This window comes from Lynx rufus, unplaced genomic scaffold (genome assembly GCF_022079265.1).
Source record: "Lynx rufus isolate CCGP_SWC_20201006 ecotype Redwood Valley unplaced genomic scaffold, mLynRuf1.p SCAF_17, whole genome shotgun sequence".
Classification (NCBI taxonomy): Eukaryota; Metazoa; Chordata; class Mammalia; order Carnivora; family Felidae; genus Lynx; species Lynx rufus.
Genome location: NW_025814831.1, coordinates 40,673,732 through 40,696,392, shown reverse-complemented (window position 1 = coordinate 40,696,392; position 22,661 = coordinate 40,673,732). Strand labels below are relative to the sequence as shown.

At 36.3% G+C, this 22,661-nt stretch overlaps 1 protein-coding gene across 6 annotated transcripts in view; it reads left to right on the top strand.

Moving 5' to 3' along the window:
• The window catches only part of SLC38A6 (solute carrier family 38 member 6), a 76,079-nt gene that overhangs the window by 40,210 nt on the left and 13,208 nt on the right, over positions 1 to 22,661 (top strand). For 2 of the 6 annotated variants that reach the window (XM_047079555.1, XM_047079554.1), the window contains exons 7-15: positions 1,819 to 1,901; positions 2,368 to 2,426; positions 10,178 to 10,243; positions 10,483 to 10,536; positions 12,174 to 12,253; positions 14,708 to 14,808; positions 20,192 to 20,316; positions 21,716 to 21,860; positions 22,018 to 22,073. In XM_047079555.1, coding sequence (XP_046935511.1) covers positions 1,819 to 1,901; positions 2,368 to 2,426; positions 10,178 to 10,243; positions 10,483 to 10,536; positions 12,174 to 12,253; positions 14,708 to 14,808; positions 20,192 to 20,316; positions 21,716 to 21,860; positions 22,018 to 22,073 — 769 coding nt within the window. Of the gene's footprint in view, positions 1 to 1,818; positions 1,902 to 2,367; positions 2,427 to 10,177; positions 10,244 to 10,482; positions 10,537 to 12,173; positions 12,254 to 14,707; positions 14,809 to 20,191; positions 20,317 to 21,715; positions 21,861 to 21,978; positions 22,074 to 22,246; positions 22,566 to 22,661 lie in introns of those variants that run through there. The other 4 variants (XM_047079553.1, XM_047079552.1, XM_047079557.1 and 1 more) reach the window with 3 other exon arrangements.

The following is a 22,661-nucleotide window of genomic DNA, read 5'->3' as shown; positions in this document are numbered from 1 at the left end:
TGGCATGAATTTTACTTTGTTACCATTGTGCGTGTGTATATATGTGTATGTTTCAGTGAAAAATGATTACAGGAAATTTAGAAAAGGCAGATAAAAAATAAAAATCATGCATAATACCATCTCTTACCTAATCATGGTTATTTCATTCCCTTTTAATTTTTCTCAAGCTTTTTTAAACATAGTTAATAACCATATATTTTATACTTTTGTCATTTCCATTTCACTAAATTGTCTTTTTTTTAAAGCTGCATAACATTCCACTGAATATGCTGTTAATTGACCTAATATTTTCTATTGTTAAATATATAGGACTTCCTGCCAGCTTCTTAATATTATAATAATGTTATATTCATAGTTTCATGCACATAGAATTCTTTATATTATAGATTATTTTCTTAGATTACCATATTTTTATTGCTTTTACTACATATTGTCATTGTTTTTCCAGAAGTAGTAGTAATTGACAAGATCACTAACAGTGCGTGAAAGATCAACTGTGCCACATCCTTGAATATTGTTTTTAAAATAATTTTACTAGTTTAATTTCAACAGCCTCATTTTTATTTCTTAAATTAGCACCAGAGATTGGATTTTTTCTTTGTGTGTATTTACTAGTTATACTTCTTGCATGAATTGTTTGTCCTTTACATACTAAAGTGAAATCTTTACTATTAAATTCTTGGGGCATTAACTCTAACATTTTAAAACTTATACACGTGTATTTTATATTAGAAAATTGAAACCCATCTATATGTAAATCAGGAAAAAATAAAAATTGCTCATATTGCTACCACATAGACATATCTGCTTCTGGTATTTTAAATCTGTCCTTCTGACCGTTTTTTTTTTTTTTTTTAATGTTCATCCAATTTTCTTAAGTAATCAAATACATCATCACACACTTTTAACTTGCCTTTATTTCATTTACTCTGCTAATGCCTTTATATGAAAAATATAGTACTTTTTTTCCTGGTAATTCATGCTCTTTCTTGATAATTTGAAAAATATAGAAAACTGTAAAGAATAAAAATTACTCATCATTCTATCACCCAGAGATGATGGCTATCAATAGGTTGTAGTTCCTTTCCATTTTTAATGAATCTATCCTTTCCTCAAAATTGCTATCATGCTATATATATTTATGATGTTTACTGAGTATTCATTCCGTTATTATACTTACAAAAATTTCTTTTTTGAAATTGTTCCCTAGTCACATAATTTGTTTTAGAATTGTCATGGTCTTAAGGGCACCTAGATGGCTCAGTAGTTAAGTGTCAAGCTCTTGGTTTCTGCTCAGGTCATGATCTCACGGTTCATGAGTTCAAGCCTTGCATGGGGCTCTGCGCTGACAGTGCAGAGCCTGCTTGGGATGCTCTCTCTCTTTCCCTCTCTCTTTGCCCCTCCCTTGTCTCTCTCTCAAAAAATAAATAAACTTAAAATTTTTTTTTAAAAATTGTCATGGTATTAGATGTTTGTTTCTGATTTTCTGTATTTTTTTATGCAGTTTTTACCTTCACCAGTTTTGTGCTTACCTTGTCACTCCTCACCAACATTGACTATTATCTTACTTTTAAATATTTGCTAATTTGGTGGTTGAAAAATGGCATCTCATTATTTTGATACCTTTCTTAAATGAAAATTCATTAATAAGAATAATAGGATTTCACTAGAACGTATTTTACTAAAAGGAAGTAGACTTTTCTTAATGGGTGGTTGTAATGGTTGTGTGTGTGTGTGTGTGTGTGTGTGTGTGTGTGTGTGTGTAAACACAAACAGTGGATTCCTGTGCCTAAAATAGGACTTTTTTTTTTCTAATAGGTCTTGGTATCTTGATGGACAAATACTACTAATAATCATTTGTGTTGGCATTGTGTTCCCTCTTGCACTTCTTCCTAAAATAGGTAAGTCTTTAGAGAAGAGAACATTTTTTTGTTTGGAAGAGAGAGAAGATAATGTTAACGGGTTTTTAAATTTCACAGTACCACATTTTTAGCAGAAGGGTGGTAGTGGTGAATAATTTTGAACTCGGACTTATTTTAGGTTGTTCAGCCTTCAGCCTTGCCTAGTTAGCCCATTACTTGGTTTGCAGTAGTATTTTGTCTGCCCTACTAAAATAAAATCTTTACAGCGGAACATTAAAGAGCAGCCTTTCCTTACAGTGTACCATTAGTGGTAAGCCTGTTCCAACTCTGCTGTACAGAGCTGCATAAATGATCTGTGACAGATAGTTGGAATGTTGTTATTCTCAGCCCTAAGCCCCAGATACCAAGCACTGTAATAGAAAACATGCCCAAGATGTATAGCTTTTGCTGTACGTTAGGAACACTTTCCTTATAAATTGCTTTTTATTTTACTGTTATTTTACAGGCTTTCTTGGCTACACAAGTAGTTTATCATTTTTCTTTATGGTGTTCTTTGCTGTTGTGGTAAGTTTGAAATAGAGTACATTGCTTATCTCCTCACTAAAATTGAACTGTGTCAATGTCTTCTTTTTTCTTCAACTCTGTTTTCTGTTAGAGTTTTAGTTCATTGTGTTATTTAAAAAGCCCTTTAGGCCACAAAATTATTTCCTTTGTTGTATCTCTTTTGAAGAGGCTGAGCTAAAGCCACAGTTCAACTTCGGTATCTCTTTTGGTTCACTAGAGAGGAGAGCACACTGATTGTGTTAAAACCTAAGATGAAGTCTAGTTCTTTATGTAGGTGCATGTTTCAGTTTATTTCCATATAACGCTGTGTGTGCATGTGATTGAACTCTCCCTTGCTACTGAAAGATGAGTGAAAAGAAATGCTACCCAAATGAGCAACAACACAGTATACCAGTAATTGAGCCATATTATAGAGCCATGGTTTCAAGCTATCACAACAATCTAGGAGGCATTTAATTTAGGTTAAACTGTCTTCTGGGATACGAGGATAAAACAACTTTGGATTATTTAAATGAAGAGGAAGTGACCCTGGTTTTAGTGTCCAGAAATAGTTATACTTCAGTGGATGCTCTTAAAACTAAAATACTCAAAAGCGTTTTCATTTAATCATTTGTTGAATTTATCAGCATTAAAAATCATTGCCCTCCCTCCCTCAGATTGTCTGACTTGTATCTTAGAAGTAAATGAACTGAACACAGACTCTTTTCTCCCTCAGTTTAATTGAGATACAGTTGACATACAGCACTAAGCTGAAGGCGTACTGCATAGAGACCTGACTTACATATATAGCAAAATGATTACCACCGCAAGTTTAGGTAACATCCATGAACATAGACTTTTTAGGCTCCGCACTGAAAAGGGAAACCACAGTTATTTTCACCATAAGTGGATTTTTTTTTTTGCAGTGGTACTTTATTAATTTTTTGAGTATAGTTGACAAAAAGTGTTACATTAGCTTCAGGTATACAGCATAGTGATTCCATAAGTTAATACATTATGCTATACTCACCACAAGTGTTAGTACCATCTGTCACCATTCAACACTATTATAATATCATTGACTATATTCCCTATGCTGTACCTTTTATTCCCCGTGACTTATTCATTGCTTAACTGGAAGCCTGTATCTCCCACGTCCCTTGACCCGTGTTGCCCATCCCCCTCCCCCCTCACCTCTGGCAACCCTCAGTTTGTTCTCCGTATGTATAGGTCTGATTCTACTTTCTGTTTATTCATTTGATTTTTTAGGTTCCACCTGTGTGAAATCATATGGTATTTGTCTTTTTCAGTCTGACTTATTTCACTTAGCAAACTACCCTCTAAATCTATCCATGTTGTTGCAAATGGCACTATCTCATCCTTTTTTGTTGCTGTGTGATATTTCATTATGTACACACACACACACACACACACACACACACACACACCACATCTTCCTTATGCATTTGTCTATTTGAATATTTATGTTGCTCCCATATCTTGGCTATCGTAAATAGCTCTGCAGTAAACGTAGGGGTGCATATATCTTTTCGAATTAGTGTTTTTGTTTTCTTTGGGTAAATACCCAGTAGTGGAATATTGGGTCATATGGTATTTCTATTTTTAATTTTGGGGGGAACCTCGATACTGTTATCCACAGTGGTTGTACCAATTTACGTTCCCTTCAGCAGTGCCTGAGGGTTCTTTTTTCTCTACATCTTCGCCAACACTTGCTATGTATGTCCTGTCTTTTTATTTTAGGCATTCTGATAGGTGTAAGGTAATATCTCACTGTGATTTTGATTTGCATTTCCCTGATGATTAGTGACGCTGAGCATCTTTTTGTGTGTCTATTGGCCATCTGTATGTCCTCTTTGGAAAAATTCAAGTCCTCTGTTCATTTTTTAATTGGATTATTTTTTTGGCATGAGTTGTATAAGTTATTTATGTATTTTTGATATTAACCCCTTATCACATATATCATTTGCTAATATCTTCTCCCATTCAGTTTTGTTTTCTTGCTGGTTTACTTTGCTGTGCAAAAGCTTTTTATTTTGATGTAGTCCCAGTAGTTTATTTTTGCTTTCAGTTCCCTCGCCTTAAGAGACATGTCTAGAAAAAGGTTGACGTGGCTGATGTCAGAGAAATTACTGCCTATGTTCTCTTCCAGGAACTTTATGGTTTCAGGTCTCACATTTAATCCTAAGTAGAGATCTTTAATCCATTTTGAGTTTGTTTTTCTATATGGTGTTAGAAAGTAGTCCACTTTCATAATCTAATTGTTGAGAAGTATCTACAAGGTTAGGAATGACCTATGTATGCAAATGAACATATGGATGTGAAAGAGAATCAGTCTAGATAACATTGAATTTTTTCCTCACAGATAATTGGCAATCCAAGCATTGCATAGGTAAGAATAATTTGGTTTTTATAGCCGATAGCTTGAAGCATGTGAAATGTATTGATACAAGATGTCTATTGTAGTTTTCACAGTATTCATTTCTGGCAGGTACTCTTAAATTCGGTGCAGATTTCTTACTGTAGCAGTCATATGGAAATAATACCGTTTTTCTGCACTTATTCTAACGTTTTATAAACCATCTGCCCAGATTTTTACCTGTGAGCACAATTTAAATTTGATCTGCAATGAGACAATGAAGATACTGTACACCTTTTTTTAATGCTCCTTCTAATTGTCATATTTATTTTAGACTTTCTAAATAATTAGGTTTTGAAATACTAGTGGTTAGGGAAAGGAAGCCTGTATATATTAGCTCAGATTTTTTTGAAGGGTGTCAATGATTTCATTTATTATTTTTGTCAATCTGTGTTTGTAAATCTATATAATATCCATATTACATTTTTCAAAAAAAAAAAGTCAGCCCAGAAATCTGTTTCTTAAATTACACTGCCTAAATAATGTAAGTAAAGCTTGCAGTCTTTTTAAAAAAAATCTGATCAAAGCCAGCTTTAATTTTTTATCCTCACACTTAAAAGGTTATCTGATGGCTACCGTTTACCAGTCCTAGCATTGGTTACTAGATAAGGAATCTTAAGGTAAATTTATCTTGTTTACCTAATGTTCAATTTCTGTCCGTTTATTTTTTTAATGTTTTATTTATTTTTGAGAGGGAGAGAGAGAGACAAAGCGCGAGTGGGGTAGGGGCAGAGAGAGAGGAGGACACAGAATCTGAAGCAGGCTCCAGGCTCAGAGCTGTCAGCACAGAGCCTGATGCGGGTCTCAAACCCATGAACCATGAGATCATGACCTAAGCCAAAGTCAGATGCTTAACCCACTGAGGTATGCAGGTGCCCCCAGTTTCTATCAGTTTTAATATACACTGGTGTAAATAGCATTACTGACGATTTTGTATGAAATTCAGTCTCCTACACATCCCATGGAATCACGGGATAGAATCAGGAGACTCCACCTTCTATGTGAACCTCAGTGGTATTTTTATTTGTAAGAGAACCTTCTTACAACAGGTTTATTTAATTCTCCTCAAAGTGGTGGCATTCTTTTAAACGATTCTTTCAGAAGCAGCAGTTACATAAATGGAATATTGCATTAAACCTAAAAATGTTGGCCCTGGTTACCTTTATTATTCTGCATATGATCATGATAAAGGATAAGGATATTCTTCACATTTCCAAGCAAAATCCAATTTAAAAAGCTTATTCTTACCAAACCCCTAAAAACAGCCATTTGAGGGGAAACCAGCAGGGCGTTGTATCACCCCAGTGAAGTGTAGGTTTCATTACACGCACCTACAGACCCACGTGGCTACCTTCTGCATTCTACTTTTACAGAATTTATTTTACACCTATTATACCAAACAGCATTTTTTTGTTTTTTTGTTTTTTTCAATATATGAAATTTATCGTCAAATTGGTTTCCATACAACACCCAGTGCTCATCCCAAAAGGTGCCCTCCTCAATACCCATCACCCACCCACCCCTCCCTCCCACCCCCCATCAACCCTCAGTTTGTTCTCAGTTTTTAAGAGTCTCTTATGCTTTGGGTCTCTCCCACTCTAACCTCCTTTTTTTTTTTTTTTCCTTCCCCTCCCCCATGGGTTTCTGTTAAGTTTCTCAGGATCCACATAAGAGTGAAACCATATGGTATCTGTCTTTCTCTGTATGGCTTATTTCACTTAGCATCACACTCTCCAGTTCCATCCATGTTGCTACAAAGGGCCATATTTCATTCTTTCTCATTGCCCTGTAGTACTCCATTGTGTATATAAACCACAATTTCTTTATCCATTCATCAGTTGATGGACATTTAGGCTCTTAGGCTCTTTCCATAATTTGGCTATTGTTGAGAGTGCTGCTATAAACTTTGGGGTACAAGTGCCCCTATGCATCAGTACTCCTGTATCCCTTGGGTAAATTCCTAGCAGTGCTATTGCTGGGTCATAGGGTAGGTCTATTTTTAATTTTTTGAGGAACCTCCACACTGTTTTCCAGAGTGGCTGCACCAATTTGCATTCCCACCAACAGTGCAAGAGGGTTCCCGTTTCTCCACATCCTCACCAGCATCTGTAGTCTCCTGATTCATTCATTTTGGCCACTCTGGCGTGAGGTGATATCTGAGTCCAAACAGCATTTTAAACACCCACATATAAACTCCCTAATAAGATAAAGCAAAGACAAAAGTGTTTATCTTATTAGAAACAAGATACACCATCACTTACAGTCTTCAAACATTATCCTTCTTTGACTTTCATAATTTGACAGTGCATTTATGGAACAATCTGCAGACAACTCATTTTAACAGACAAATTAAAGAACACTTTTAAGCAGACATGACTGTCCTAAATTGTTTATTAGGTAAGAATTTTACAAACATGACCTACATTAGCAGTAATGGTGGAGCTGGGGAATATTGTGTCTCCTCCATGCCGCACAGCGAGAGCCACTAACTGTGGTGGAACTTGTGACCCTTTCCAAGGCCGTATCTCTCGTGGCCTCAGATGTCAGCTCTCATGTCTCCCTGTGCTTGTGGACTGGTTCAGCGATCCACTGGTGTCAGGATTCTCCTGAGAGCTTAATGGAATGGATCAATGAAGGTAACCTCAAAGAATTTGTATGTGGAATCTTCGCCAACCCAGTTAGAATTCAGGACTCTCAGAGCCCCACAGTGGTCTAGCCACACATCTGCAGCCGACTAAAGGCTTTGGGCCAATCTTGGCTGGTTAGCACCGTGATGGCCAGGTTTGCTGTAGGTTGCACCCTTAGGAACTGAGTGTTTGCAACCACTGTGGCGCACACGAATCTGATATATGACATAACCTTGCTAGGTCTTGTGCCCAGTCTGGGGGCTTTATCAGGCTGGATTGGGTGAGGGCCCTGTGGACCGCGGAGAGCTGGCCATACTGCCAGCAGCGCACCCTGAGAAGAAAGCTCATTACAGCGGACTGCTCTTCTCCATAGCTCCTGGATGTACTTGTAAGCGCCTGTCTTGGCTGACCTTTGAGCTGATGCCTGCCGCCAGACAGAAAGCAAAACTTATGGCCTTGTCTGTTGTCCCAGATCCTTATTTTGCATAAAAATTTAACATAACATTCTGCCTCCCTGAAATATCTAAACTTTTTAAAGTCAGTTTTATCAGTGGCTCCGAATGACAGTAACTAGATGGATCGACCTTTTTGGGTCCATTTTAGAAAACAAATGGATTGCCGTTTTTTCCAAAAGTTCTGTCTTGAGTAGAGATAAGTATTCTAAGTAATATTTTAGTAAGCCATTAATCAAAATAGAGAAGAATTTGGATGGCTTTTAGTCAGAAGCTTTGCTTGTTGTGAGCACTGAGTGAGGCATTATAGACTTGTGGATGCTGTTCTTAAGGATCTGTCACTCTCGTAAGAAAAATTAATGGGAAAACAATAGAGAACAATGAAGACAATATATAATTGAGTATTGATTTATTTGCTTCAGAATAAGAATTGCAGGAATTGAGAGAAGAGAAGGAAATTAAACTTGAGCCTTGAAAGGTGGAAAGGACTTGAAACAGAGAAAAGGAAGGGTCTTTTGTGCCTGTGAACTTAATCCTGTTTTTCCCTTTCTCTTTCTAACCCCTGGAGTTACCTTCTTACCATGTTGTACCTTCAGCCTGAGCAAGGGCTCCCTGTCACTGTTGTTGGGTGTCTATTCTCGTTCTGTACTTCTACTTTGTAGGACAGCACACCTCACCATCCCACCATGTAGGCTCAGACTTGGGATAGGTCTCTACTGGGAAATTAGCTATAGAAGCTTGATTTAATATTAATAATATAAAGCCAAGCTGCCAATGATTTTTTTTCATTAATTAGAAATCCATTGCAAATGAATGAAAAACTCATTATATTGTATTTTAGAGCATTGTTATGAGATGTTTTGATTTGCAAGCCAAGTAATAAAAGCTGATGAAATAAATGAGATAGCTCCCATTCCAACTTTGTCGAAGTACTTGGTACACAGGTGTTCAGTACATGGTTGCAGTTGCCACACACACTGTTAGCAAGGGGAAGGTGTGCGGTGCTGAACTTGGGGTAGGGCTGCGGACAGAGACCAGTAGCCACCATGCTGCTCTAGCTCCTATCCTACCCCATCCTCATCTTTTTTTGAAAACGTATCAGAAAAAAAAGATGTGAAATTACTGCTTTTGATTTTTTTCTTTCCTCTTGGTAAGTTGACCATTATGTACTTGTATTCCATATTGAAAACTTACCTAGAAATATCAAAAGCAACTTGCTTAGTTTACCCTTTTATTTATTTTTTCTTGGTGAGGGCTTGAGTTCAAAGCAATTCTTTAGTTCACTATTAACTTTATCCTAAAAGTGTACATTGTCCTTGATTTGTTTTATCACTATATAAAATTTTGTTTGAATAGGGTAAAATCCCAAACTAGATAAATACCGAATAGGAATAGTATTTACTTACTGGTCTCCTGCAAAAGACAAATGCTTCCTTTATTCTCCCTTGCCCCTCTGTATGCTGGGTTTCAGCCTGGAGCAAATATTTGCAGAGTAATTGCATGCCCTGAAACAGCCTCAACAATGGTAATGTCGACATGTCCACAACTATAGGTCTGGAGCATGATGGCCACAGTCCAGAGTAAAATCCTGAGATATTTGCATTGGTTCTTTCTGAGAGGTGGCATCCCTCTGGATTTCTCTTAATTAAAAAAAAAAAAAAAAGAATTCTTTGTACCAGCTGGAGTTCAATAGCTACGTGCTGTTACTCTTAGCCAGCTTTATCTACATTTACGAAAAGTAATACAAGTCTAAAAGCAGCCAGGAGGATGGTGCTTCTGAATCAGGAATCCCTGAACTCCTGCTTTGTATGGGGTCTCTCCTTATTTCTGTCTGTGGCCATTTCCAGAACTGGTATTAATATTTCTCTATCGCTACTGATGCCAGGTCCACAAATAACCATAGTCTTATACCATTGTCACTAAAGGCATCATGTTCCCATTTTGAGTTGTACTTTTTTTAGTGCCTTGATGCTATTAGAGTTTTGAAAGTTGACACGAGAGTACTCAGTCTTTAAGGGGGGAGATCCCCACTAAACAGATATGCGTCACCCCCCTTTCCCTCTCACAGTAGGCAGCCATGTTAAGTGACAACCCATTCTAACTGGGAAAAGATCATAGAAGCAAAGAATCTTCTGTTAGCTATTAGTTGGGATGGAGTTCATTTAATTGAAGTAATGCTGACTTGTTTGAAATCATTTTCTTGTCATGAATTTCATAAGAAATAATCTTGAGTGTGGATTCTATTTTTTCTTGCAGGTAATAATTAAAAAATGGTCCATCCCTTGTCCTCTGCCATTAAATTATATAGAACAATCTTTCCAGGTAATAGTTTACATTTTCAGTTTCTTCCTGTTTATTTTAAGCTAAAAAGAAAAAAAACAGAACAAGAATGATTTTTTTCCTAATTAATGAAAAAGTAATGGCTGTATTGCAATTTGGAACTTTGTTTTGAAATGTTTTTATTTGAAAGCCTAGTAATAATAACTACATCATTTTTGTGGATGAATTTGGACTTTTAATGACTGTTGGTTTCTCTTTTTCCCCTGTATCCTCTTAAACAGATTTCAAATGCTACAGATGATTGTAAACCAAAGCTCTTTCATTTCTCCAAAGAGGTGTGTAAGTTATTAACAGATACTTTTGGTTGATTTTTCACATTTCAAGTTTTAAGAGATTTGTGTAACAGGGTCTCTTAGGTCTTTGTACCTGTAGCTAATTAATTTTCATGAAAGTGCTAAGTATAGGGTTGCCTACCAGAAGAATAATATTATTTAACACAGGGTGGCCCATTATGAAACAGCCACCTTTTTTTTTTTTTTTCTTTTTTTCTTGGCATGCCTTTAAATGGAGCCTGTTTTAAATGGGCCACTGCCTAAAAGAACAGATTTACCGAATGTCTGGTCTGGCCAATAAGGTCCTCTGTGGATACAGACTTCCTGTTGCCTTCTGGACTTGTAAAGCTAAATAGCCAATTATATCAAAAACTCCTCCCCTGTGAGTAGAACCTTGGTCTGTAGCTAAACAGCCTCATCATTGGACCAGCAGTTGAGTGCTGCCAATATATCTTCGGGCTGAAATTCCAGAGTTGAAATTTATGATGCTTAGAGTGGAGACTAGCAGATCAAGTCTCCTTGCTATCTCTAAGAGTCTTAGAATCCTGGAAATATCTGCAAGAGCCCCTGAACATCAGCAGAGGAGACAGGAACTGTGATCTGGAGGTCTCTCCTTTACTGTTCTAGAAGAGCCCAAAGTCCTTCCTGTTGCTGCACGTTTCTTCATCTACATTTTTGTATTCTGTTGAAATCCAAGTCCCAGGTACTAGAATTCCCTCCACTCTTAGACAACTCTTATCAGTGTAGCATGTTGGTGTGCTAACTGCTCTATGCAGAATTTTCTTTTTAATCCCTAGTTTTTCTATGAAAAAATGTCTCTCTGGCTCCACAAAGGAGATTACTACATCCTTTACCTGTTAAAGGCCATCTGCCTTAAAGATCCAGGTAGGGTGATTGACAAACCAGGAAACTGAGCAATATATGAAAGAGATTTTGTGAATTAAACTCTCATTCCCCTAATCCAAGCTCAGGAAATGCTACAGCTCTCCTTCCTAGCTCCCTTCAGGTATTTTAGGAGGCATTATATACCAAGATAGTTCTTCAGTCGTCTGGAACGCTTGCTGAAGAGCCTAAAGTTAGAAAAAATTTTAAAGTAGAAAAGAGAAAGTAAATCGCCATTAATTTTATAAAGATGGCATTTTCATTTAGATGGTAATTTGTTTGCTTTATAACTTCCTCAGACTCTTAAGTGTTCTAATTTTAAAAAAAACAAAACAAAACAATTATGTTTGTATATTCCAATGGATCTTTAAGAATTTGTCAGTCTAGAATATATCATGTTCATTCCCAATGAAAGAGACCCTAGTTAAAATGCAAAGATGGGATTAATATTTTCAGTATTCCATTCGATTCAGTTGGTGGTGTGCCAACCGTGGTATAGAAGCCAGCCAAGAATTTTTCTGGCTAGCACAGGCTGTCTAACTATTAAGTGAAACATTTGTTGGTGACCATACTTGTGTCTCTCTTTTAAAAAAAAAACAAACAAAAACACAAAACATCCTTTTTTAAGAGATGATTCATGAAAGATGAAGTAAATTGAACCAATTTGATTTTTTTTGGAGACCTGAGTTTATTGTCAAATGAAGTAGTGGTTTAAACAGTGGCATTTACTAATTTGATCTTTTTAAATTCTTTTTCAGAGTGCTTATGCCATACCTACCATGGCTTTTTCATTTCTCTGCCATACCTCAATATTGCCCATATACTGTGAACTTCAAAGGTACCATAGAATTCTGGAATCTTTTAAATGTATTAAGTATTTCTTTTTACTTTTTGGACTTTCAAATTGAATGACATTCTCCTTTATGAATCCTTCTCTCTCATGGCTGGATTCTCAGCGTTAGTTTTTTTTTGTTTTTGTTTTTTTTAAGACTTTATTTTATTTTCTAAAAATTTTTTTTAACGTTTATTTATTTTTGAGACAGAGAGAGACAGAGCATGAACGGGGGAGGGTCAGAGAGAGAGGGAGACACAGAAGGCTCCAGGCTCTGAGCTGTCAGCACAGAGCCTGATGCGGGGCTCGAACTCACAGACCTGAGATCATGACCTGAGCCAAAGTCGGACGCTTAACCGACTGAGCCACCCAGGTGCCCCAAGACTTTATTTTATTTTCTTTAAAAGTTTATTTATTTTGAAAGAGAGAGATAACCAGCAGGGGAGGGGAAGAGAGAGAATCCGAAGCAGGCTCTATGCTATCTGCATAGAGCCTGATGTAGGGCTTGATCCCATGAACTGTGAGATTATGACCTGAGCTGAGATAAAGAGTCGGCTGCTTCACCAACTGAGTCACCCAGGCACCCCTCTTTTTAAGTAATCTCCACACTCAACGTGGGGCTTGAACTCACAACCCTGAGATCCAGAGTCACATGCAGTACTGACTAAGCTAGTCAGGTGTTTGTTTAAAACAAAACAACAAAGAGTTAGTTTGGTCCTACTGAAGAATGTTTCCTGACTTCAAGCTGTATTACAAAACTGTAATCATCAAGACAGTATGGCACTGGCACAAGGACAGACACTCAGATCAATGGAACAGAATAGAGAACCCAGAAGTGGACACACAAATGTATGGCCAACTGATCTTTGACAAAGCAGGAAAGAATATTCAATGGAATAAAGACAGTCTCTTCAGCAAGTGATGCTGGAAAAACTGGGCAGCAACATGCAGAAAAATGAACTTGGACCACTTTCTTACACCATACACAATAATAAACCCAAAATGGATGAAAGACCTAAATGTAAGACAGGAAGCCATCAAAATCCTTGAGGAGAAAGCAGGCAAAAACCTCTTTGACCTCAGCCACAGCAACTTCTTACTCAACATGTCTCCGGAGGCAAGGGAAACACAAGCAAAAATGAACTATTGGGACTTCATCAAAATAAAAAGCTTCTGCACAGTGAAGGAAACAATCAGCAAAACTAAAAGGCAACTGACAGGATGGGAGAAGACATTTGCAAATGACATATCAGATAAACGGTTAGTATCCAAAATCTGTAAAGAACTTATCAAACTCAACACCCAAAAAACAAATAATCCAGTGAAGAAATGGGCAAAAGACATGAATAGACACTTCTCCAAAGAAGACATCCAGATGGCCAACCGACACATGAAAAAATGCTCAACATCACTCATCATCAGGGAAATACAAATCAAAACCATATTGAAATACCACCTCACACCTGTCAGAATGGCTAACATTAACAACTCAGGCAACAACAGATGTTGGCAAGGATGCGGAGAAAGAGGATCTCTTTTGCATTGCTGGTAGGAATGCAAGCTGATGCAGCCACTCCGGAAAACATTATGGAAGTTCCTCAAAAAATGAAAAATAGAACTACCTTACAACCCAGCAATTGCATTACTAGGTATTTATCCAAGGGATACAGGTATGCTGTTTCTAAGGGGCACATTTCACCCCAATGTTTTTGGTAGCACTATCAACAATAGCCAAAGTATGGAAAGAGCCCAAATGTCCATCGATGGATGAATGGATAAAGAAGATGTGGTATATATATACACACATATATATATATACATACATACATATATGTATGTATGTATATATATATATGTATATATATACAATACATATATGTATGTATATATATATATGTATATATATACAATGGAGTATTAGTGGGCAATCGAAAAGAATGAAATCTTTCCATTTGCAACTATGTGGATGGAACTGGAGGGTATTATGCTAAGTGAAATTAGTCAGAGAAAGACAAATGTCATATGACTTCACTCATATGAGGACTTTAAGATACAAAACAGATGAATATAAGGGAAGGGAAGCAAAAATTGTATAATAACAGGGAAGGGAACAAAAACATAAGAGACTCTTAAATATGGAGAACAAACAGAGGGTTACTGGCGGGGATGTGGGAGTGGGGGATGGGATAAATGGTTAAGGGGCATTAAGGAATCTACTCCTGAAATCATTGTTGCACTATATGCTAACTAATTTGGATGTAAATTGAAAAAAGGAAAAAAAAATGTTTCCTGGAAGCAAAATCTTTGTGCAGTAATTTCAAATCAAAAATTCTAGTATATAGTTATTAATGAAGTAGTTCTTGAACAATTAAGGAATCCTCTTGACTAGCTTGGTTGATATTTGTTTCTTTAGATACATTTCAGATCACAGTTTCTACTTTTGCCATTTTTGTCTTTTAGCCCTTCAAAGAAAAGAATGCAAAATGCAACCAATACAGCAATTGCTTTAAGTTTTCTCATTTATTTTATATCTGCACTCTTTGGGTACCTCACGTTTTATGGTAAGTATATTATTTAATTATCAGTGACAAATTGTTCTCTAGTTGATCTCACACCTGAATATAGACTTTGTTTCCGCCTTTTGTTAGTAAGTTAATTTAGGCTGCTAAATTCAGTGTAGTACTGTAGTAGCTTTATGGGCCTTAAAAAATTGATTTTCTTTCTCTTAAAAATATGGATCAAGTTCAAGATTAATAATAACTTCATATAAAAAAAAATTTTAACACCTAAGTAAAGCCAAAGGCTTAGGGACATTGCTGTCTTTCTACAAGAAACAAATGTGCAGTCATGATTTTATTTTCTAAGAATTCAATATTTTGGAATCTAGTTTGGAAGGTTGGGAGAATCAGTCATCTTAATTGCAAAAGAACAACTTGAGAAAGGGAAGGGTTTTACACTGGACTGTAGTTGTACACTTAGATCTCAGAGATCTTTGCCTTCACACTTAATTTGCACAATTTGGCATTGTACGTTCTATGATACCTTTCCCTCCCTTAAATTTGGTAAAAAGATTCTTTTAAATTCTTAAATTTAAAAAAATTAAGTACATTTTTATTTATTTTTGAAAAATTGTCTGCTTGGAATGTGTTTTTTTCTGTTCTAAAAAGAACCTAAAGAAAAAGTAAAACTTAAAAGTCCAGAGTAAGAAAAAAAATTGTAGGCTCTTTTGTTTAATCTGCAAACCTATTTAATTTGCAAACAAACCCATTATAACAAATTGCACTCAATTTGTCAATTCTGGAATACACTTTTCAGCTTATGAGTGCTTTTATAACAGCTCTTCAAGTAAATGGCTGTTATTACTCTGGTGATATTTAGCTGTTATGACTGATTTTATGGTTGATAGCCTTGTGCACATGTTTCAGGTTTTAGACATCCATGATTACTTCTAATGGCACTTTGCTTCTCTCCCAGAGTTTTTCCAAGTCTGACAAGTTTTTGGATGTTTACTTGCACAGCTACCTTTACTAAACCAGCTACCTTTCCTAATCCCAGTGGAAAGAGTATGGATTTTGAAATCCAACAAATGTGGTACAAATAACTATTCTGCTCTAACTAGCTTGAACAGGACACTCACCTTGTAATCTTTTCATCTTCTAATCTGTAACAGAAAATTGCATAGAGTTTTATTGAGGAGGAAATGAGTTATGTCTAAAATGCCTATTATAGTATCCGGCACATAGCAGCCTTCCACAAAGGAGAGCTACTGCTGATGGTTACTGTTATTATTATTGTCATTATTGTTACAGTCATTTTATAATTTCAGGTGCTCAGTTTTTCAGCACTGTACTTCTCACTATCTTTAATGAAATTTAAGTTAAATATTGTAACTTAATAGTATAATGTGTATGCTCTTGAATTATATGAGAAAATTATAATTGTTCTCTAGTCCCTTTCCTGCTATCTCTATGCTGTTTTAACAGTAAGAAAGGCCATTCATTAATCTAAATCTGCTCTTGCATTTTATATTGATGGAGGATAAAAATGGTAGAGCTCTGTGTACACCATCAGGAAAAGCATCATCTCCAACATGAGTATGACACCCTGCTGGATACACTACAAAGAAAATTAAGGCAGATGGATAAGCTTTTTTGATCATGGCTCATAAAACAAAATTCTTGAACTATATAAGCTCTAGCTTTGGTTGTTGGGTTTGTAAGTTTTTGCACAGACTTGAGCCCGGTAAGACTTTTCTAGAATAGTAAGATACTGTAGCAAGCTCTCTGTTGAGATTGAGCAAAAACTTAGTATAGCAGATTAGCTGTGTATTTTTCTAAATTAAAATTGTCACTGGCGCAAATACTACTGTATTTAGGAATCTTCAACATTGAGAAAGAGTCCAAAAAATAGACCTCCTTTTCCTCCTTATGGATAGCTATCTGGAAGAAGCCTCAAATGGCCTGCCAATCTCCGGGATAGCTGAGGAATAGTTATATAAATTGCCATGGAATGCTGTATTAAATTATCAGAAAGCTTACATTGAAGGGAAAGTGGAAGAAGGATGGATGCTAATACATTTATTGAGCTAACGTTTCCTGTGTAAATGCCAGGTATCTTATATACATTGCTTACCTTAATCCTTACAGCAACTCTACAAGGTATAGGTTCACATAGCTTGAGCAATTTGGCCAGATACTTGCAGCTAATGAATGATGCGTTGGGATTTGAATCCAATTCTGACTGTCTCCTAAGGTAGTGCTTTTATTACTATGTTCCCGCCTCAGGAATTATGCTAGAGAACCCAGATTTCCTTCATCCCAAATTTTTGTCGATTATCTTTTGGAAGAACCTGGCTCACTTAAGCTCCAGACATATCTATATATCTCTGTCTACTTACCTACCTATCTACTGATCTATTGTTCCATGAACACAGAGGCGAAACATTTTCATTATGTAAATGAAATATTTCCTACACAGGGATTGTCCTTGTTATCAGGTAAAGCTGTTATGTTGTCTCTGACTTAATGCACCGCAAATTCTTCAGACTGTCCACATTTTATCTAATGGAGAAATGCACATCTAAGAAAAATCTCATTGTAGGTAGGTGATAGAATGATATAAAAGTAATTCCTTCTCCAAAGACCAAAGAAGATTCAGATATTGATTTTTCCATTCACAATAGCTTTTGGGGGGCTGTTAATCATCACTCAGGAGCATCTTTTTTGGTATATTTCTGTTGAGATATCAGTAGCTCTCATTCTTATGGAGAGAAATTACTGAGCAATTATCAAAAGGGCTAGTCACAAATTAAGGCCTTGAACTCATTTTGTAAATGAGCAGCTGAAGCCCAAAGAAGTGAAGTGACCTGTTAACAATATTAGTAGTAGCATGTCTCCTGAATACTAATCTAGTAATCTTTCTGCTACTCTGTGGTAATCTTTCTAAACTTCAGATGGTTTGACAATGTGTATTACACAAGACAGCCTCCTCGCTTAATAGCATATATAACTTGCAGAGGTCCTTACTAAGATTTATAGAGATTTGTCTGAATTCAGAGAAGTGTGTTGTACTCTATCCCTCACATATGTTAAGGCTCAGCTAAGAACACAGAATTGACTGGCTCGGAAGAAATGTTTTCATCCTGGGAAAGTAGAAAGCGGATATGTAACAGATATTTTGAATTTATAATCTAGCTCTTCTGACTTCTGGAGCTGCTTGGGATCCTTTTATCCAGTGCTCCCAAGGCTTAGTTAATATCTAAATTTTGTCAGATTACAGGGACCTATAAGTATGTACCTAGATTAATCATATTGGCTCTTTACAGACGTTACAGCATTATAAGGTGAGGAAGAAAAAGTGTTCCTCTGGGGAGCCAGGCCAATGCCCAAATGTTGCATAATAACCAGACCATTTTAAAAGTCTACAGAATTGTTAAGCAGTGTTAATAGCTCATTTTCATGATTCAGAAAGTAGAAAGAAAATAGTTTGCCATATTTTTTCAAAGACTTGCGAATATGTCAGACTTGGAAATAGAATCCGGCTTTCCTGGCTCTTCTTAATCTCTTACTTAGTCCATTAATCTCCCATTGTGTAAGGTAGTTCTTTGATACGTTAGATAATTGGTTTTTCTCCCTTTTCCATTATCACTAGTCTAGTTCAGATTCTCATTATCTCTCAGTGATTATGACAGTAACCTTCTAACTCTTATTTCAGTTTTGGGTATCTTTTTCTTCCTACTTAGTTCAGATCCTAGTACACCAATCTTCATAAGTCATTGCATCTCTGTAGCCCACCAGATTGAGTACAAACCTCCTGAACAGCTCTGTTACTGGGTCTTAAATGCATTTCTGGCCTTATCACCCAATACTCTCTCTGCTCTACAGCACATCCTGTTTAAGCCACTGTAAGTACTTACTACTACTAGACTGCTCATTTTCTCAGATGCATATTCTCTGTGCTACTTCAGGGCTTCTGCTTATGTTACTTCTTCCTCTGAGAAAGAATCTCTTTCTCCACCCATACATTAACTCATTTATGGCCCTCAGTAACTCCACACATCAAAATATTAGTGTCCCATTTTACAGATGTAAGAACGAAGAGACTCAGAGAAGTTAGGTTGCTAGTAAGTAGAGGAATTTGAACATCAGTCTGCGTGGTCCCAGAATTCAAGACCCTCTACCTTCCTGCTCTTCACTATATCATGATGACTCTCCCCAAGCCTCCCTGTGTTTCCTCCTTCCTCCATATCAAAGTCATATCAATGTCCCTATTCACAATCGTTCTTTGTTTAGAACAACTACTGCCACGTACATGTATATCTGTGTTTATAACGCTTTCTATTTTATGTGTATATGTTCATCTCATTGCTCCTTTAAATATTAAGTTCCTTGAAAACAGAGGTGTGTTTGTTTTTTATTTCCTCCAAAGCATCTCTCTGAAAACATATTACTCTGCAGTTTAAAAAGCACCATCTATTTTGGGGCACCCGAGTGGCTCAGTTGGTTAAGCACCCAACTCTTGATCTAAGTTCAGGTCTTGATCTCAGGGTCATGAGTTCAAGCTCCGCGTAGGGCTCCACACTGGGCGTGAAGCCTACTTAAAAATAAAAGACAGTATTCTATTTTAAGTACAGACTGATCTTTCACTACAAGGCAGGACATGGAACGTTCTTGAGAACGCTCAATCTTCGTACCCCTCGTCTGACTGGGGGCGCAGAAGACATTGGGAAAATGGAAGACTGACATGGAGCAAAGCATGGTCAGCATGTACAAATTCTGTCACTGACTACCACTGGCTTGCTGAGTAAGCCATTTCCCTACAACTACATTTTCTTATGAAAGAGGAATTTACAGGTGAAATGTTGATGAAACAGACAACATGTACAGAAGTGTAAGATTCTAGAAAACGTTGCGGTATTGAGGAAAGGGTATTGGCTTTGGCACCAAAAAAAAAGTGGGTACTCTTTTAGCTCTTCGAGCTCTGCCCCTTTGTGCTGTGTGATCTTGGGCAAGTCCATTAATATTTTTCAGCCTAGCTACCCTCTTAATTGTTATAAGGGTACACATGATACCCTTTCAATGATACATGTGAAAACACCTTACAAAACAAACAAATGTTCAAGACCTTTGGATTATGGAAAAGTTCTCAAGTTATATGTATATATATAGATATATATAGATATGTATATGTATATATGTATTTTCATGGTCATAATTTTAGAAGTTCTGCTGATTTCTAGTTTAATTAAAAGAAAAGATTATAACTTTAAAGCAGATATTTAACTAATGTCTCTATGTTTCAAAGGCTAGGGAAAAGGCCAGAGATGGATTTGGTACTGAGAATCCAAAATTTGTTAAGATCCATTTGTGCAAAGTAAAATAGTTTTGCTGTTATTGACATCATAGTAGTTTATAATGTGATCCTTATTATTGTTTTAATTTACAGACAAAGTGGCATCAGAATTACTGCAAGGTTATAGCAAGTACTTGCCACATGATGTTGTTGTCATGGCTGTGAAGCTATGCATACTATTTGCTGTGCTTTTGACAGTCCCTCTAATCCACTTCCCTGTAAGTACTCTTAAAGGTCTTGTTGCTTAATGTAGCAGCTCCCTGATATGGCAACGCTAATTCTTTGCAGACTGGAATGTTTGAATCACATCTAGTCTTGTATATCTTATTCATTTGTCAGGTAATTGATCAAAGACCTCATACTTGCATATGGCCCCATGAAGGCACAAAAATAATAGTGAACCACAAAGCTAATTTGTGCTTTTTGAGATTTAGTTTAGATTTACGCTCTCCCACAGCATTGTTTCCAATTTAGAGACTATGGTTCTTCTAAAGTTTGGGGTTTCCCCCCCTCCTTTAATTCTGTATTCTGTTTTCAAAAGAATGTGCATGAAGAAGCAAAAGTCAAGTCAGCAAAAATAAGCTCGTTCTGGTTTATTGTAGATTTATTTTCACATAGACATTCTAATTTAATCTTAGTCAAAATATTGTATTTGCTTGAGAATTATAATTAAGGGGCAGAACAGATCTTCATTCTGTATTTAGTTGCCATATGTAAGAATCTTAAGAATTTCTGAGAAAATGGAAACAGAGGCTTGAGGTATGAATGTTTCTGCATGAATGTCTTGAATCCCTCAACAGCAAGTTCCCGAAGAACTGGGCCTTCAAGATTTTTGGCCCACTTCCTGTGTAGACTGCACAGCCAGGAGGGCAGCGGTGGGGGGTAAACATTTGTGGGGTATGACTGCCTGCTGCTCGCCTTGGCAGTGGGAAGTGTCATGAACTAGTTTTCATATTTACATGCTATGAAACAGATAATATAAAATAAAATAGTACATGGTGTTTCTTTACCATAGCATGATTCTTTTTTCTTTTCAAACCTTTTGTTCTTCTCTCTGTGAATTTAATGAAAATGATTCTCTGAGATTTCATCACACAGTGTTATTGTTGGTCATTTTGAAAATTATGCAACCTAAAGACATTGAATGTGAACATTTCTTCAAGAATTAAAGCAAAATAATTTTTTTTAATTTTTTTTTAACGTTTTATTTATTTTTGAGACAGAGAGAGACAGAGCATGAACGGGGGAGGGGCAGAGAGAGAGGGAGACACAGAATCTGAAACAGGCTCCAGGCTCTGAGCCATCAGCCCAGAGCCCGACGCGGGGCTCGAACTCACAGACCGTGAGATCGTGACCTGAGCTGAAGTCGGCCGCTTAACCAACTGAGCCACCCAGGCCAAAATAATTTTTATTAAGGTCACTCAGAAAGGTGTATTTCTTAGTTGATTTGTCCTAAACACTTTATAATAATCGTTTATACTGTATTTTTTAAAAATCTAAATGGTGTAGGGAGCAAGGATGTCATGCTTACTATACTGTACCTGTGTTTCCCTAAGCAAGTATGTTGGCTTTGCTTAAATCTCTCTGCTTAAATCTGTTTCTTTTTCTGTTATACAGGCAAGAAGAGCTTTAATGATGATGTTTTTCTCCAATTTTCCATTCTCATGGACTCGCCATTCTTTGATCACTCTAGCACTCAATGTTACCATTGTTTTACTTGCAATATATGTTCCTGACATTAGGAATATATTTGGTGTGGTTGGTAAGTTTTCTATTTCAAAAAATCCATGTAACAAAATAGATCAAAATTGTCATCCGGCCCCGCATCTGAATCTGGCAATATCCTCTTTTTTTTTTCTTGTTTCCCCTCCCACTTAAAGGTTCCAGTACATCAACGTGTTTGATTTTTATATTCCCAGGACTATTTTATCTTAAACTTAGCAGAGAGGATTTTCTCTCATGGAAAAAACTTGGGGTAGGTTACCTTTTATTTCTTTTAATAATTCTATTTTAAGAAATAATTTGTCATTTTGTACTTGAGTAGTTTACATCAAGAAAGTTCATGTATTTTGAACTATAACATACATTATTGAGGAAGGTGGAGGTTTAAAATACTCTAATTGTTCTTTATCTTTTCTTTCCCCACAGGCTTTTGTTTTGCTCATCTTTGGAATTTTGGTTGGGAATTTTAGTTTAGCAATAATCATTTTTAATTGGATTAGTAAATGAAACAAATATTTTCCCACTTCTTACAAAGAATAATTTACCTCTATATGCAAAAAGGAATAATTCTGTAAAGCATCTTTGATGAATCCTTTTTATATGGGTAAACATTTTTATAAACATTATTAACAGAAAAGCAGAACAAAATGGGAATAGGTAGCGGAAAGTGGGTTTATAGCAGTTTTAATTAAAATAAAACTCAAAATGTTCTTTGATAAGTTAGGTCAACCTTTGTATTTTTTTTTTTAAATTAATAGACTTTATTTTTTAGGGTGGATTTAATGTTTACAGAAACATTGAGCAGAAGGTACAGAGTTCTCATATATCCCCTGATCCCCAA